At 37.3% G+C, this 17,858-nt stretch overlaps 1 protein-coding gene across 2 annotated transcripts in view; it reads right to left on the reverse strand.

Annotated features, from left to right (window-relative positions):
• LOC108990281 overlaps positions 1 to 17,858 on the reverse strand; it is a 655,370-nt gene that overhangs the window by 605,719 nt on the left and 31,793 nt on the right. Inside the window, exons 7-9 of one of the 2 annotated variants that reach the window (XM_018964201.2) lie at positions 16,780 to 16,827; positions 16,233 to 16,660; positions 14,444 to 15,088 (exon numbers count right to left, since the gene is read on the reverse strand). The exons of the other annotated variant lie outside the window; for it this stretch is intronic. Coding sequence (XP_018819746.1) covers positions 14,483 to 15,088; positions 16,233 to 16,660; positions 16,780 to 16,827 — 1,082 coding nt within the window. The 3' untranslated portion in view covers positions 14,444 to 14,482. Of the gene's footprint in view, positions 1 to 14,443; positions 15,089 to 16,232; positions 16,661 to 16,779; positions 16,828 to 17,858 lie in introns of those variants that run through there. 2 annotated transcript variants of the gene reach the window in all.

Genomic DNA, 17,858 nt, shown 5'->3' on the forward strand with positions numbered 1-17,858 from the left:
TGATTGCGTGAACGTAAACATGGATTTGAAACATAGCATGAATGTAAACATGCATAATTTGAACTTGAACTTGAGCATGACAAAACATAAATGTGAACTTGGAACATAACGTGAACATGAACATAACATAACATGAACTTGGAACATATTCTTGTCTCATGGGATTACCATGATTGCGTGAACGTAAACTTGAACATAACATAACGTGAAACATGATTTGAACTTGGAATCTTATTCAATAGACTTAATCATTAACGTGGGTGCTATACAGGTCCCCTTGAGCCGTGTGTCCCTGCCGATTACCGCATCACATCACAGGTTTCTATACCAGCTGTGAGTGCGTTAATACGTACTCCACAGTTGTTGTGGCCCCACGTATTCTACGTGTCACAATTGCTGTGTCTCACGTAGTGTATGCTCCACAGTTGTTGTGGCCCCATACTTCATGCTCCACAGTTGTTGTGGCCCCATGACTTATCTGTTTGTGCCACACTTGCTGTGGACACACATAACATAATGTGTGGCACCATCGGCGTTAGTGCCTGGCGCGCTCCGGTGACCAGCTAATTAGGCCCCATTCGCAACCTGTTGACTGTACTTCGTCAACCCAAGGAATTTCACACCTATTTAGACACTCCAGCGTGAACAAAGGAGTTCCACTAGGATATTACCCCATCCTAGCGCTTAGGGTCGTGATTGACATGAATGACTTAACTGGCAGACATGACATTTCGTAACGTGACGTAACATGAACGTGACATAAAAGACAGAAATCTTGACGTAACATAACGTGACATGAACGTAGGACGACAGACATGACATACTTCGAGACATAAATGTAACAGAGAACATTTCATAACATGTCATACATGTAACATGCAACATTTCGTAACATGGCATACCATATAACAGACAACATTTCTTAACGTGGCGTAACATGTGACAATGAATATTACATGACAAGAAATACATGTAACAGATGGCATACTTAACTTAACATGACATACTTGCAATGTATAGCATGTATAGCAATACGTGACAGAATATCTTGTGTAACAGATGAATAATTCATGACAGAATAAATTCTGTGTAACAGATAAATATGTAATGACTTGGCATGGCACATATGATAACATGCATACATACAATTTAGTTCCCTTACTTATCACACATACACATTAAATTGATAGTAAGTTAAAAGCTAACTTACCTCGATCTTCGCGCTTCGAGACAAAACTCAAGTGCGATCATGGGAAACTGAAAGTAGTGATTTCTAAAAATTAGAACTTAATCACTAACAATTAGGAATATGGAAAAATATCAACTTAGAGTAAAATTACCATTTTACCCTCTACATGTGGGAAAATGACCATTTTACCCCTAACTTAAGGATTTTGCATCATAACTTCAAAAATCACCAAAATTTACATACCTTATGTAAATTTTGTCCTAAACTCAAATATCAATTCATAAAAATTTAAAACTAAACACAACCATCAAAACTCTATATGGCCGAAACTTACAAAGGCTATTTCCTTTGCTTTTTGTTGTAATTCTTTCAAATCTCAAAACTCATGATTAAACCAAAATTTTTCTTCTACTACACTCATAACATATTCTTAAGAATAATCATGTTTTGAATCATGAACAAAAGTCATCAAAATCACTAAGAATAATACATGTTTTGAATCATGAACAAAAGTCATCAAAATCACTAAAACCATACTTGAACTTTTGGTTTCTCTTCTAAGTTCAAAACAGAATTTTGTTTCTAACTTGTTTTGATCAACCTCTTGATCCATGACTTATAAAGAAGTGATCTTCAAACCAAAACATCACATGGTTCAAAAGGTGTCCTAAAACAGATCCAAGCTTCAAACTCAAGATCACATGGGTAAACATCAACCAAAACATAAATTTAGCCAAGAACATCATCACTTTGGCCTAACCGAATATCTCCTTCCATAAAATTTCATATGTTCGAAACTACCATCAAATATCTTCAAAATAACATTCTAACATGTATATAAGATGCTTAGGATCTTCCAATAAAAATATCAAAGCCATTGGAATAAGATTAAACCATAAAAGATTTAAACTTTCTCAAAACAGAAACTGCTTTTCCTCTTCCAGTTTCTAAGTTTCTAGACCTAAGAAAATATTTCACCAAAACTTTTAATCATGCAACAAATCCTCAACCAATAATCATATACACATGTTAACAGTAATCCATAAAAATTTCGGACCAAGATCTATTCATTAGCTTGGTCAAAAACTCCAAAATATAACACACTCTCCAGTTTATCGCCCAGAATGACCTTTCTGGGGTCTAAACAACTTTTTACCAATCAAATGACCTCCAAATGGAACAAATAAGATATCCACGTAAACTATACTCCAAAAGAAACAACTTTCATGAAGGAAACGTTGCGAGGAAACACTTACAAAAGCTTCGAAACAGGCATTCAAAAGAGGTACGAAAAACTGTCCGAGAGTGTCTTTTGTGTTCTATGAAGGAAAAGTGTAAAGGAGAGTTGCTTTTTCGTGGGAAGTGGACTGAAGAGCTTCTTACACAAGCTATGTAAAGTGATAGGACTGAAGGAATGGTTGAGTGTTGGCCTTTTCTTCTCATAAAAAATCAGACCAAGATCTTTTCTTAAGGTGGAGTGTAAGAGTGAATGAGTGAGGTGGTCCTTTAGCTATGTCTTTCAAGAACCTTCTAGGCTCTTCTTGTACAGATCTGGCCAGCCAAGTGGGGGTACAAAACTTAGCCATGAAGCAATCCTATGGTGACCAAATTCGTGGGCCTTAAAGTGCCTAAACCGAATGGGCCTAAAATTTGGGGTTTAAAGAGGGTTTGGGTTGCTATCAAGCCCAAATCCAATATCACTTGGCCTAATCAATTTTTCAAGGTTAACAAGGTTGGATAATGATGTTCTAACACAAATTTGAAGGATTAATAGCATGTGGAAGTGATTTAATCAAGTGATTAAACACAATGCTAGAAATCGGATTAGAAAAATGTTTAGAGGCCAACTTTAGGGTTTTGGGGAAACCGTTTAGGGTTTCGATTTCAACCATGCTTTTGGGCTTTCGATTGGATTCCCACCATTTAGAATTTCACTAGGATTGAAAACCTCTTTGATCTGGCACAATTTGGTTGAGCAGATGAAACAAAGTTTTGCTTAAGCAACATGATCTCACATCTTGATTCCTTCAAATCCAACAAACGTTCCTTATGGTGCCAAGTGTCTAAAATTATTCACTAAGTGTGGCTAAGATCTTGGCAAGTGTCCAAATAAAACTTCTCTAATCCAATTTGGACATTCCACACTGTGATTTCGAAACACTGCAATTGGTGTGCTTATCGAGGTTACTATTCACTTCGAAAAAGTGAATCATAAACTTAGTACTAAAAATTCCTAAATATTCATATTAACCTTTAGTGAAAATCTTTTACCGAAATTTAACCTCGAAGTGCCCCTAAAAATAATTTCACAATTTCCAACAGACGTTTCGTCCGGAATTATGAAAATAGGATATTGTGCCATAAAATCCTAAATAATCCACTGAGTGTAATGGCGTAGACCATAATGCATTCTGACACTTCTAACCACCTCAAATAAATAAAACTCATATTTCTAGCAGCATAGTGAGTGATAACACTGACTATGTTGACAGACTAAAACCTATGCAATAGGTCGATTCGTAAAAACTTATGGGATTTTCACGAGATTCCTAAAGTCAATAGAAATTCCGCCAATGAATTTCTAGCGGGCTGTTACACACTACCCTGATTATGGTCTTCACTAGCATTCATTACCGCAGAACATCAGCCAACTCACACTGTAATATTTGGGCTCTAAGCCCAGTACGCGTTAAAACCCAGCCCGGATGACCCGTTGATGAGGCGATGTCGTTTGGTGAGTTTTCTTTTCCTTTGTGTTTTTCTTTCCCCTTCTAGCTCAGACGATTCCCTCTCTGTTTATTCTCGAACTCTCCCCTTTGTTGATTTCAACTTCCTTCCCCATGTTCTGCAGTTTTCTTCTTCTTCTTCCGGTTCCTAATGAGAAGATTTCATTTGCCATCTCTAATTTCTTACCCATATATCGATTCATCCTCACTTTGATTCTCTCCCTCTTACTCATTCTCTGGTTTTGTCTTGCGGGAGCAGTGTCTTTGTTTCTCTCCTTGTGTTTGCAGTAGCTGGTTGCTGCGGATCGGGTCACATGACGATGAGCCATATCTCTTCCTCCCTCTCCTTCTGTTTCCCTATCCTCTCACGCTGCCTTGTGACTATTGTGGGTTGTTTTATTCTGCACAGTTGATTGTGGGTCTTTGGGTTTCTGGTATCACTGCCGAGCCGCACATCAGAAGTGTTAGTCTTGGTAAAATCTCTTCTTCCACCATTCATTTTCAGTCTCACTTTTATCTTATTCGTTGGTTAATTTTCGCACACACACATGCTGCTTTGGTTGGCCGTGCATACACTTAGACATTAATCCCTCTTTGCGCAGACCACTAGCATTTTCAGTAGAAGATTTTGTGACATTTATTTTTGGGCTGATGTTTTATTTGTTGGATTGGTGGAGTGTGTTGGAATCATGGATGTTGAGGAGTATGATTTTGGATGAATTGTGAGACTATTTTGGATTATTATTTGAGACTATTTCGTGTAAAATGATGGGTGTTTTGAGTTAGTTGTATTGAACTTTTATGCAAGTTTTGAATTGTTGAATGACTAGAGTATTGATGCTTGCACTGCAGTTTTTCATTCGAAGGTGGGAGGTGAAGTTTGATTTGGATTATGTTTTAATCATTGGAGTTGTTGTTGATGGTTTTGGAAGTGATTATGGTTGGTTCGGCATTAATAAAAGGCGGCTGTTTTGGGCTTTAAATGCATATGGTTTGAAGAGAGTTGTTCGGGTTTAATTGTTATGATAGTTATTGAGTTGTGAAAGGACTGTTTTCATTTATTACTCAATAAATAGTAGCTTACTAGATTGGTTATTAAATGTTGGATATATGTTTTGCTTAGGTGGTGTTACTACTAGAGTTCCGACTCAAGGCGTTGATAATACGAAGAAGTCAGGTAAGCGGGGTTCATATACTAGTTTTGCATAAAAGAAATAAAATGAGGTTGACTTTGGGACTAAACGTGTTTGTTTTTTGAAAAGAAATGATCTGAAAACAACCTCAAATGTTTATTCTGCATATGCATAAATTCAATATAAGAGAAAGTGTTTTTCGGTCATGACTGGTGTAGACATGAACTAGTTTTGTGCACTTTATTTCTGAATTATGCAAAAGAGCGAATATGGAAATCAAAAAGTTTTGTTATGAGTCAATGAAAATATTTTGATTCTGTTTAGTCGTACATGTGAAGCGATCTAAAGCAATTAAGTATTTTGTTTTGATATGATGAGTCATCTGAAAAGCTTGGCATGAAGTTCTAATTCTGTGTATGATTGTAATCGGATTCCGATGAAATCTGTTCTGTTTCTGTTAAGGCCCAGCCACGGGTATAGTGGTGGTTTATAACCCTACCACGGGGGTGAAACATGGTATACGGCCCAACCACAGGTATAATGGTGGTTTATAACCCTACCACGGGGGTGAAACATGGAATATGACCCAGCCACGGGTATAATGGTGGTTTATAACTCTACCACGAGGGTGAAAATGGAATATGGCCCAGCCACGGGTATAATGGTGGTTTATAACCCTACCATGGGGGTTAAACATGGTATTGTCCCGATGTGATGCTAAGAGATGATTTAATTATAATGTTTCAGTTTGGAAATGCCAACGGATTTTCTTTTTGGGAATAAGTTTATTTTTCTGGAAATTTCGCTCTAATGTTTTTGTACAAAGTTGTGTTTCTGCATTCTGAAAGTAAATGTTTTGTTCTGCTTATCAAATGTTATAAATGCTCATGTTTACATGCTAGTATATGCTATCTGCTTGCTGAGTTGTTGATAACTTACCCCGTTAATCTTCATAATATTTCAGATGACATTGATGGTTCAGCTGAGGATCAGTATTAGAGTTTATGGAGAAGATTAGCAGTGAATGGTTGTTGGGTATCTCGTGGTATTAGTGTTGATGTTGGAAGTTATTTATTTTTTTCTTAAGTTTGCTTTAGTGGATTTAGACGGTTTATGGAGACTTATGTTATTGTTACATTATTTCTAGTTTGTTATTTGAGACATGAAGAAGAGTTGATTTTATTTGGGTTGTTGGATTGAAAATTGGATAAATAAGTTTATATGGTTTGTTTAATTGAAGTATTTACGTTTGATTTGAAGTTTGGAAAATATATAATCTTGAATTTGGAAGTACTCTAGCCTTGTTAGAGTTGATTATTAGGTTATATGAATTAACTCTCCGGACCTTCGGGGACGGGGCATTACACACACTGGGTAAACCGAAACAGAGAAAGATGCACGCACGCGGACAAAAGGAGAGAGAGAAATGAAAACTCACGCCGAAATTTTTGCATGCGGGGAGCAAAGGACGGGACACGAAGACATTCTTTTAGCTGGGTTCGTTCTTTTCATCATGCGGGACCCTTTCATTTTGGACGGACACAACACAGGTAGAACTTCAGCCAACTCACGGACATGGGATGCCGAAAGGAAATAAAAAAAGAAAGATAACGAACTCACGGACAAGACATGTTGTTCACATGTGGTTTTTCAAGCCTATATAAAGGCTTGTAAACGGACGAAGCAAATTGTTAGATTAGGTTAGAAATTAGGAGTGGAGTAAGAGTAGAGTAGGAGTAGAGTAGTGGAGCTTGCCTTTATTTTGAATAAAGCTCAGGCAAAGAGAGGGAGCGCGGTAACGGAGTTGAGAGCCTAATGGACCAACTGTTGTTGCCGAACTTTCCTCCTTCAGCTGTAACCTCCATTTTCAGTTTTATTTTTATTTTTATTTTATTTCAATTTAAAGTTATGATAAATTATTGCAATCCTTAAGTATTCATTTTAATTCCAGCTCATTTAAATTATTCTCATTTATTTTTTTCGCACTTTTAATTCCAGCATTTAAATTACTATCATTTATTTTTCTTGCACTTTTAATTATTGCAATTTAAATTAATGTCATTTATTTTTCCTGCACCTTTAATTCCTACAATTTAAATTCATGTCATTTATTTTTCTTGCTCCTTTAAATTTCAGTTTATTGATTCCAACAATTTTAATTTACTGTATTGCATTTTAATTTCTTACTTTTCATCGTTGCACTCCAATCCAACAAACATAAATCTAGTTCACAACTAGTAAATTTTTATTTTCGTTGCACTCTTCCGTTCATTGTATATATCATCACTTTTATTTTTATTTTCTCATTGTAAATATTTTCACCATTTTACACGAATTTGATTTTTAAGCACTTTTCCTAAGGAGATGGACGATCTAGAAATTTATTCCTAATTATTACGTGACACTCTCCTGCACTTGGGATAGCTTTTGTGCTGCTCATTTTTTAGTGAGTCAGTAGTCTTGGTCACCCTGTGCATATCATCAAGGTCAAGATCATGCTCATTAGTAATAACATGATCTTGGGTGTCGCCTAGCACCCCTTGTGAAGGCTCAACCTGTAACTCCACCTTCTTGCCATTACTCTGCTCTTTACCTGTAGACACAATAAACTCCTTTCTTGGATTAAGCATGGATTGTTCATCAAATACTACATCCCTACTAATTACAAACTTAGGTGATTTGGGATTGGTACACCATAAGTTGAATACTTTCACTCCACTCGCGTATTCAATCAAATGTCTTTCTATGCCCGTGGCTCAAGTTTGTCATCATTAACATGGAAATATGTTGGACCACAAAAAATTTTTAAATTTGAATAATCAGAGGGAGTACCAGACCATACCTTATTTGGAGTTTTTAAACTAATAGATGTGGCTGGAGAGTGGTTAACCAAATAGCAAGCTATGTTGACTGCTTCAGCCCATAAATCTTTAGACAAGCCGACATTTGAAAGCATACTACGGGCTCTCTCCAAGAGAGTCCTATTCATCCGTTCAGCTACCCCATTTTGTCGTGGAGAATGTCTCACTTTGTGGTGCCTCACTATGCCCTCATCTTTGCAGAATTCATCAAAATCACCTCTGCAAGATTCCATACTACTGTCGGTTCAGAGTCGCTTAACCTTTCTATCTTTCTAATTTCAATCAAGACCTTCCATTGTTTAAAGTTAGGAAATACATTGCTCTTCTATTTCAGAAAATAAACCAAAATTTTCCATGAGTAATCATCAATAAAAGTAAGCAAATAATAGGCTCTACCTTTCGATAGAACTGAAGATGGACCCCAAAAATCAAAATGAATATAGTCCACAGTACTTTTAGTTCTGTGAACCCCTATAGTAAACTGGACCCTGCACTATTTTCCAAACAAACAATGTTCATAGAATTCAAGTTTCCCTATCTTCTGGTCACACAACAAACCCTGCTTACTCAGAATAGACATCCCATTTTCACTCATGTGACCCAAACGCATGTGCCATAAATGGTTAATGTCTGAGTTTGGATTATTTGAGATAGACACTACAACTGCACCTATCATTGTACTGCCCAGAAGGAAATAAAGATCATATGTCCTACCTCCTCTCAATACAATCATGGAGCCCTTACTGACTCTAATAACACCACTTTCACTGGTGTACCGGAAACTTAAAAAATCAAGAGTGCACAAGGAAATAAGATTTTTCTTCAAATTTGGGATGCATCGGACATTAGATAATGTCCTAATAATCCCATCAAAATCTTAATCCTAACTGAACCAATCCTAGCAATTTTACAAGCCATATCATTTCCCATCAAAACGGAGTCACGATTGACTGACTCATATGTAGTAAACCAGTCCCTCTTGAGAGACATATGAAAGGTACAAGCAGATCCATGACTCCCATGTCACCATAATGACTATTTGAGCCGTTAATTGCAAGGACAATATCTACGCCGTTAGACTTTTCATCAGCAATGCTAACAACATTTGTGGAACTAGTGCCTTCCTCTTTGTTTCTCCATTTAGGACACTCATTTTTGTAATGACCAAATTTATGATAGCGATGGCATTTAACATTTTTCTTGTTAAATTTTGACCATGAGCTACCCCTGGATTTATCCCTGTTCTTCTCTGAACTTCTCTCATTTGATCTACCCCTGCTAGAGGAATTCTTAACAAACAAAACACTGGCTTCATTATCTATCTCCTACAAATTCAATTTAGTTCTCAATTCCTTAGAGTTCAAAGCAGATTTCACATATGCTAAGGAAATAGTATCTCTACCATACAACATTGAATTCACGAAATTATCAAACGACATAGGCAAAGAACAAAAAACAATTAGGGCTTGATCCTCTTCCTCAAGCGTAATATCAATATTCCACAAATCCATGATAATATTATTAAATTCATCTAAGTGTTCAGACATAAGAGTATCTTCCTTCATTTTGAGTGTGTCTAACCGTTGCTTCAGATACAAACAATTGGTGAGATATTTCTTCATATACAAACTCTCACGCTTAGACCAAAGACCACCTGCGGTCTCCTCATCGGCAACCTCCCTCAAAACTCCATCATATAATGATAACAAAATGGCACTATGTGCCTTCTCTTCATCTTCTATTGCCGGTGCAGGAGAATCATCGGATACCTTCCCTTCCAATACTTTTGACAAGCTTTGTTGTCGCAACAAAGCCTTCATCTTGATGTGCCATAAGCTAAAACTGGTTTGACCACCGAATTTCTCCATTTCAAACTTTGTCATACCTGTAACGCCCCGATCCCATAGGAGTTCGGAGAGTTAGCTCTTATTATTCAATATCAACTCAAAAATCACAAGTATAAAAAAAGTCCAAAAACTCCAAAAAATATTCATTTACTCAAACCAAATATCTATGTTCCTTTAAAGAAATTCTCAATAAAATAAATTGAAACTCTCCAAAAGACTCGAAAATATCCTTAACTCATCAAATCAAAATAACTGAAAATAACCAATTTTCTAACTAAGACTCTCAAATAAATGCTTGTACCCTCGGGCACTTATTCCTCTACAAATATCACCGCCTACTCTTGCTCTCCAGCAGAACTATCAAAATTATCTGAAAAATGTTTGGAGATAATGGGTAAGTTATCAACAACTCTGCAAGCAGAGAACATATACTAGTGTGTAAACATAAGCATTTACAGAGATCAGAATGCAAAACAAAACATTTTCATTTTCAGAGTGCGGAAGCAAAATATGTTATCAAAATATCAGAGCGAAAATTCAAAAATAATTGCATTCAAAAATATCCTTTGGCATAGCATAAATGATGATGATCATCATCAGAACATCATATCAGAATAGAGGTCATGTATAACCCCCGTGGTAGGGTTGTGCATCTGCAGATAGCCAAGCAGAACATACATTGTCACCAAGGTGTGCACTCAAAACAGAGACCACTGCTATAACCCGTGGTAGTGCCGTATCCACTATTATAACTCGTGGTTGGGTCGTATCTACTATTATTACCAGTGGTTGGGCCGTATCCACTATTATAACCCGTGGTTGGACTGTATCCACTATTATAATCCGTAGTTGGGCCGTATCCACTTTTGTAATCCGTGGTTAGGCCGTATGCCACTATTATCACCTGTGGCAGTGCCGTAATTGAATAGAGCGGAAACATAATCAAATTCAAAAATCAGAGAGTCATGACAAAGGCTTTTAGAAATCACGTATTATCCAAACAGAGTACTAAACAAAATTATATCATCTTCAAAATCATAACGGATCTACACCATATTTACATAATCATGCACAAATTTTCATATTCGCTCTTTTTGCATAGATCATAAGTAGAATGCCAAAAATAAGCTCATGTTTACACCAATTATGACAAAAATGCTTTCTCTTTCATCAAAGTTCAATGAGTAATGACGACAAATAATTGATGTTATTTTCACATTTCTTTTCAAAACACATAATGCACATTTTCATAAATCAACCTCGGTTTATTTTTATTTTATGCAAAGTCTACTATAGGAACCCAGCTTACCTGGATTTCTTAGCTTTTTAGAATTTTCCTAAAAAATGTTGAATAAAATTAATCGCCACCTATAACATAATAACGCAATTTTCATAACTTTCCAATCGAATACGTATTTCAATTTTTAAGCTTGAGATGCTAAAATGACTTATTTTATTTATTCAAAAACCTAACTTCACATAATCCTAAAATAACGTCACATTTTCTAAATTCATCAATGCCCAAATAATTAGTCCGACTAAAACACAAAATCTAACTTATTTACTAATGAAATCAAATTATAAGATTTAATACTAGCTATTATACTTATACCAAAATATTTTAAAAAATTAAACAACTACAACTTAGATTCATTTTGGTAAAATTAACTTAATCATATTTTAAAACTCATATATTTAGTAATTTAAATTCTATCTGTAAATATAAATTCTTATACAGCAAATTAAAGCCCACGCATAGCAGATGATAAAAACATGATTGGTACATACTCAATCAAGGGCATTTTGGGAAAGAAAAATCATAACCTGCATGGCTCTTTGAGAAAATAACCAAGGATCTAAAATTACGCGACATGGGCCATGCATACCGAAAACTATGTGCAGCAGCGGCTTGGGTGGAAGTCTACGACGGCACGGCTGGGGGCAGTGGCAGATCACGATGGTGGGGCACTGAGAGAGAGAGATGAGTGAGAGAGATAAAAAAAACCTCACGTAGAAAAAGAGAGAGAGACACAGAGAGAGAGAGAGAGAACGGCGAGGAGGCCATTGCACTCTGTGAGCTTACCAGGAGGTGGTCCCTATGGCAGAGAAGGAGGTTGTCCTGGCGGCATCGTACTGAGAGAAAAAAGTGACGAGTGAGAGAGAGAGAGATATGAGAGCACCGAGCAAGAGACGGAGAGCTCCTTACTGAGAGAATTACGTGCGGCGACGGCCTGGGTGACTATCGACGGTGGCACGGCTAGGTGTGGCTGAGATGCTAGACTATGGGTTCCCTTTGCACCGTGGAGGAGACGTCCGAAAGGGTTGGTAGTGTGAAAATGCCATGCTTGGAGGAGCAACCAATTGCTCTGTTTTTCGGACCCAAAACAGGGGAGTTTTGGTTCACTATGCAGGTGGTTGTTCTCGACACTTTGATGGTGGTGTAGTGGTGTACGGTGGAGAAGCTGGAGCTCCAATGATGGTCAAGTGAAGGTGGCGCACGGCGAGGTGGAGCTGCGATCCGTGGAGATGTAGTGCATGCACTGGTTGAGTCGATTCTGTATGGGGAGGCGGCTTCTAGTCTAGGATAGAGATCACTTACATCTTCCACGTATGAGTTCTATCTATATATAGGGACGGTTGCCATGAATATAGAATGGAGATGTGCGTGAATTGAAGTTAACGTGTGAATACGTGGGTGATTGGAAACACAAAAAAAAAAAAATACAAAACCCTAAAGTTGAGGAGAAGAGAAGCGTAAGTGCATGGGAGTCCTAGAGTCGTGCGTGTGAGGAACTGCTCATAAACTAATAGGTTTTATCTAAGGTTTAAACAAACAGCCAAAAGCACAAAATAAAAATCACTACTCGATCCATAACATAAAAACCAAAAAAAATAACCTAAATATCAAGCTCAAATAAATGAATAAAAAAAAATATCCTTAGTCCAACCATACAATTTCTGGGTCCGGGTGTTACAATTAGGGCTGCACACCGTTCAACCAGCACAGGATTTGGACCCGACTTGACCCGACCCGTGTTCAACCTAACAAGAAAAAAACTGACCCGAATTTAGTCAGGTCAACCCATCTGCCAGTTTACAACTTAAAAGCCGAAACTGTCCATCCCTGCTCATCCTCCATTTCTTGAAGATTACAGACACGAGAAAGAAGAAAATTTTTCTTCTGCACTGCAAAAACCCATCTGCCAGTTTACAGCCCAACAAGAATGGTGGAGTGAATTTATGGCTTCGCTCGCATCTTCCTCTTCATTCTCCAGAATCGCTTCGCCTCCTCCCCTTCCAAACTCGCTGCCGATCAGTTCTTCCACTCTTTCCATTTTCGTATCGACTACATTCTCCTCGATGAGGATGAGTTGGGTCTCGTGATGTTTATCTTCGGGCTACCAAAATGTTTTATGGTGAGCTTTGTTGATAAATTTCTGGTTGCATGGTGGACAGGGCTACATTATTGGGCCGTGGGGAAGTGAAGTGAAGGGAATTTCTGATTGCTTGTGATGAATTTCTGGTTGATTGGTGGACGAGGTACTCCTCTATTTTCCTTATTTTCTCAGTTTGAGCTTATGCTTGTTGCTTGTTGGAGTCGACGGGGAAGACAAACGGAGTCAACAATGATGACGAACGGAGTTGACGACAATGACGGTGATGACAGAGAGAAATTGGGGGGATGGCAGCTAGGGTTTGAGATTTGGGGAGGGATGGCAGTAGGGTTTGAGATTTGGGGAGGGATGGCAGACGATTTGAGATTTGGGGAATTTTAGTTAGATCAAAACCGACAGTTAGCGGGTTTGACCCTCAAGTTTGTTCAACCCGCTTTTATTGGGTCGGGTCGGGTCGATAGGTACGGACGGTGCGGTTTGACGGCTTTTTTGCACAGCCCTAGTTACAATAGCCATTCCTCAAGACTCTGCACAGAGCCTGGCGCTTTGATACCAGTTTGTTGGGAATAGGCCAAATGTAACAAAGGCTAAGTTGAAGTAAATAATAGCAGAAGCAAACAAAATAAGCAACTAGAACACAAAGACCACCAAGTTTTAAGTGGTTCGGCTCAATATGAGCCTACGTCTACTAGGGTCGGTTTCAATGATTTCACTATCAACAAAAGATAGAGTACAAAGTATTAATTACAAAATCCTGTTCCAAAGTGTCAAAACACACTTGGGAATATCAAAAAGAGGATCTCTCTCTCCCAATACAAGTTTTGGCAGCCTCAAAAGGTATAAAAGAGTCTCAAATGAATGTTGAAACATTCATTTTTAAATTATAGCGGTGTGGGCACTGATTTACGAACATTCGCTCGAGCGAAGTGTCAAGCAGAGATCGAGCGAACGTTAGTGTTGCCATCCCGCTCGAGCGGAGTGTCGAGCGCGTATCGAGCAAACTCTTTGGTTGCCATACAGCTTGAGCGAAGTGCCGAGCGGGTGTCGAGTGAACTGTCTAGATGAAGATTCACTAGTAGACTATCGAGGGAAGTGTCTAGCTAAGGTTGCTTGAGCCAGGGTCGAGCCATAGTCGAGCTAAGGTCAAGCAACAGTCATGCCAAGCCTAAATAAATGTCATTTTCAGTAGGAAATCAAGCCAAACTCAACACAATCCATTTCAAAATTAATTTATTATTAATCTCTTTGTGCTGGATATATAAAAGAAACTATATAAAAGTTGGCAGCTTTCTCAATCGCTAATTGAACGTCTATAGGTTGTATTGAATAAGTTACAACCACTGTTCCATTTTCCTATCAAAGATGCCGGGTCCATAAGTTGAAATATACATGTCTACAAGAAGGGGGAATTGCATCAATACAAACATGGTGACAGGAATACTAGCCAAAGATATGACAGGAATAACCATCCATGATTCTTCATGTAATGTAAGTAAAAGACCTGCAGAAAAGGCTATCATCATGGTTGCAATGGAGAAGAAAGGAGTGGAAAGGCCTATTATCATCTTTTTGGGCAAGGATTTAAAGAAGTCTTCTTCTGCATAACGTGATGTGAGGATTCCCAAGAACATCAATACAGAAGATGCAGAGGAAAATAGTGATAGAGAATCAGATATTATAGAGAGCCTAAACAATTTTGTATTCAAGAATATTGGCAAGCCTGTGTCATTGTTGCCCCCTGGAACGGTAAAGGCTGCAGCAAACATGATAGTAAGAATCAAAGCTGCTACCACTGTGCAAGAAGTTGCTGTATCCTTCATCCATATCTCACCCTCTTTCATTAAGTCCTTGTGGTTTTTTGTAAACAACTCTCGTGAAGTCATATCATCATTATTTCCAGCGTCCTTGACCTTTGGATGGACAATACTCTCGACCTCCTACATATTTAACACAAATTAATGATAGTTTACCAAAATATTTATTGAAGTACATATAAATCAATGACAAGAACCAAGGACTTCATCATGTAATTAATAAAGGAAACGTACATATCAACTTTAATAGCTTCATTACCAAACCTTTATTGACTAAATTCAAATAAAATCATGACTTTCTATTAAACATAGAGTGAAGGATATATTCATGTATGTGAATGAAATAGGAAAAAATAAAGGAAATTATATCCCTGGAAGTTTTTTTTATAACTCTTTTTCAAAATTGAAGAAAGCTATGAAAAATCTGATATTAAAATAATTAGTTTTTATTTTTTAATTAAATCACACTATCATATGGCTTAATTTAAAATAGATTATAAAATAGTTATATGAATATATTACTCTAATTGAATATATAGGACCTGAACTTCACTCCATTCTTGTTTTTAATCATTGATTGGTACTTTTAACTTTCCACAACAAAACTGAAAGCTAGAACCATAACCCAAACTGATCAAACCCATTGCAATACCCGAGAAAATGAAAACACCAAACAAAAGAAACACCTAATCCTACTAACCAAAAATATTGAGTGTATTTATGGATGATGGAACTCCTAGATTTATACAAATTTCCATCACAAAGACTAATCGTGGACTCACCCAACTAGGAATTTCAACGAGATTGCTCATTCGGTTGAATTGTGTTAAGATATAAAATAATAAAATCTACCTCTTTCATCAGCTTAAACTTTTAGGATAAGTGGTGATTTCACATGGTATCAGAACAGAGGTCTTAAGTTTGAACCTTGACTCTACACTTTACCACATTTAATTAAATATTTCACTTGTTGAGTCTACTCATTGAGGGAAAGTTTAGCTTACAAATGAGGGGGAGTGTTAAGATATAAAATATTAAAATCTACCTCTTCCTATCAGTTTAAATTTTAGGTACAAATGTTGATTTCACAAATTGATGCCTTATTACACCTAAAGTTTGGTTGTTTTCTTTTCCTATATATATATATATATATATAATATTTGTCTTCCTCACCAGATTTCGTGTCAGTTGTGCTAAAATAGCCATGGCTTGCAGTAATGAAGAAGAGTATATCAGGTAAATATATATAGAAAGTGAGAAAGATGACCTTAAACCATTGTAATTCTCTTTGCATTTGTAAAGCTGCACCTGGTATGCGATTAAGCATAATGGAAACTGGTGGCATCCCTGCCATATGTAATATATTGTTGCCAGAGTTATCTCTATCATATGCCAAGTTGTTCTTCACATCTAGTCCATATATAAGACTAAAGATTTTAGGTTGGCGGCATAGGACAGCATATGAGAATATATTTCTTGAATTGAAATCATTGCTCCATAGAAGATCTGGATTCGCTTTCACTACATCGTGTACAAACTCAAAAACCCCTTCTTTGATTGAACGGAAAATGGCTTGATAAACGCAACCTTTATGCCTTCCTTCCACATCTGAAATTAAGATTTCTTTGCACATTTGATGTAGAAGTTGACGGGATTGCTCATGGACCAACTTCATTTCATATAAATGCTCGATATCTTTGTCAACAAATGATCACAATTGACAATTTAATAAAAAGAAACATTAATACATAGAAGAAGGGATAAAAAGGTTAAAGAAATGAGATAAATTTGGCAAATGAATTTTACATACGTACCCAAAAGTTTAATGAGTTTTGAAAATGGTCGGCGCAACAGGGCTCGAACTACAAAGTAGAAACGAAATTTAATCATGTACAAACATTAGAAGATTGTTCGAATATATTATTTTACAACACAATGAAATTTGCTCATATTCCCATCATGCAACGTAGGTAACAAACATCTCATCTTTTCCTCTTGAGCGTAGGTCTCAATGGTGGCGATTTTCTGCCTAGTGCAATTTTGTTTGGTTTCATATTTTTCAGGTTACTGCGGGTATCTTTTGGAGAGGACGTTGCTGCAATGGATGAAAATGATCTGAATGGCATGTATTAGTGCTTATCGCTGACGAAAAAGGAAGAAGAAGAAGTGGTGTTAGACTTGAGTAGGTTGGAAGAAGTCTCTCTTTGTGGAGGTAAAGGCCTGTTGGTTACTCTTTTGACAAACAAACATTTTAATAGGGAAGCTTTTAAGATGACTATACGGAGGGCCTGGAGGTCTGTTAAACCTGTAAAATTTTGTGATTTAAGTCCTCTTTTTCTTGCTGAATTTGATGACCGTTGGGATAAGGAGTGTGTTGTTAGAGAGGGGCCTTGGTCTTTTGACAAGCAGTTGGTGTTGCTAAAGGAAGTTGATGGCAGAATGTAGTTTCATCATATTAAGATCACTGAAGCTTCCTTTTGGATGCGAATTCATGATCTCCCGTTATGTGCAAGGAATGACTATGTTGGTGGTTTGGTTGGAGAAAAAATTGGGATAGTTGAGGAGATTGATTTGGATCAGGGAGAGGTGGCCTGGGGAGAGTTTATGTGCGCATGAGTTATACTTGATGTAACTAAGCCGCTACAGCGAGGGTCAAAACTTTCACTGGGTGATGGTGATTCTTACTGGGTTAGATTCTCTTATGAACGTTTGCCAAATTTCTGTTATCGATGTGGCTGTTTGGGGCATGGAGATAAGGAGTGTGGGAAGAGGAAAAGGAAGAGTCAATCGAAGTGGTTATCTCGTATGGTTCTTGGTTACGGGCAACTTCTTATGGTGATCAATTTCGGGATGGTCATCATTGGGACCGTCCGGAGAAAAATAGGGGAGTTTC

Source organism: Juglans regia, chromosome 7 (genome assembly GCF_001411555.2).
Source record: "Juglans regia cultivar Chandler chromosome 7, Walnut 2.0, whole genome shotgun sequence".
NCBI lineage: Eukaryota > Viridiplantae > Streptophyta > Magnoliopsida > Fagales > Juglandaceae > Juglans > Juglans regia.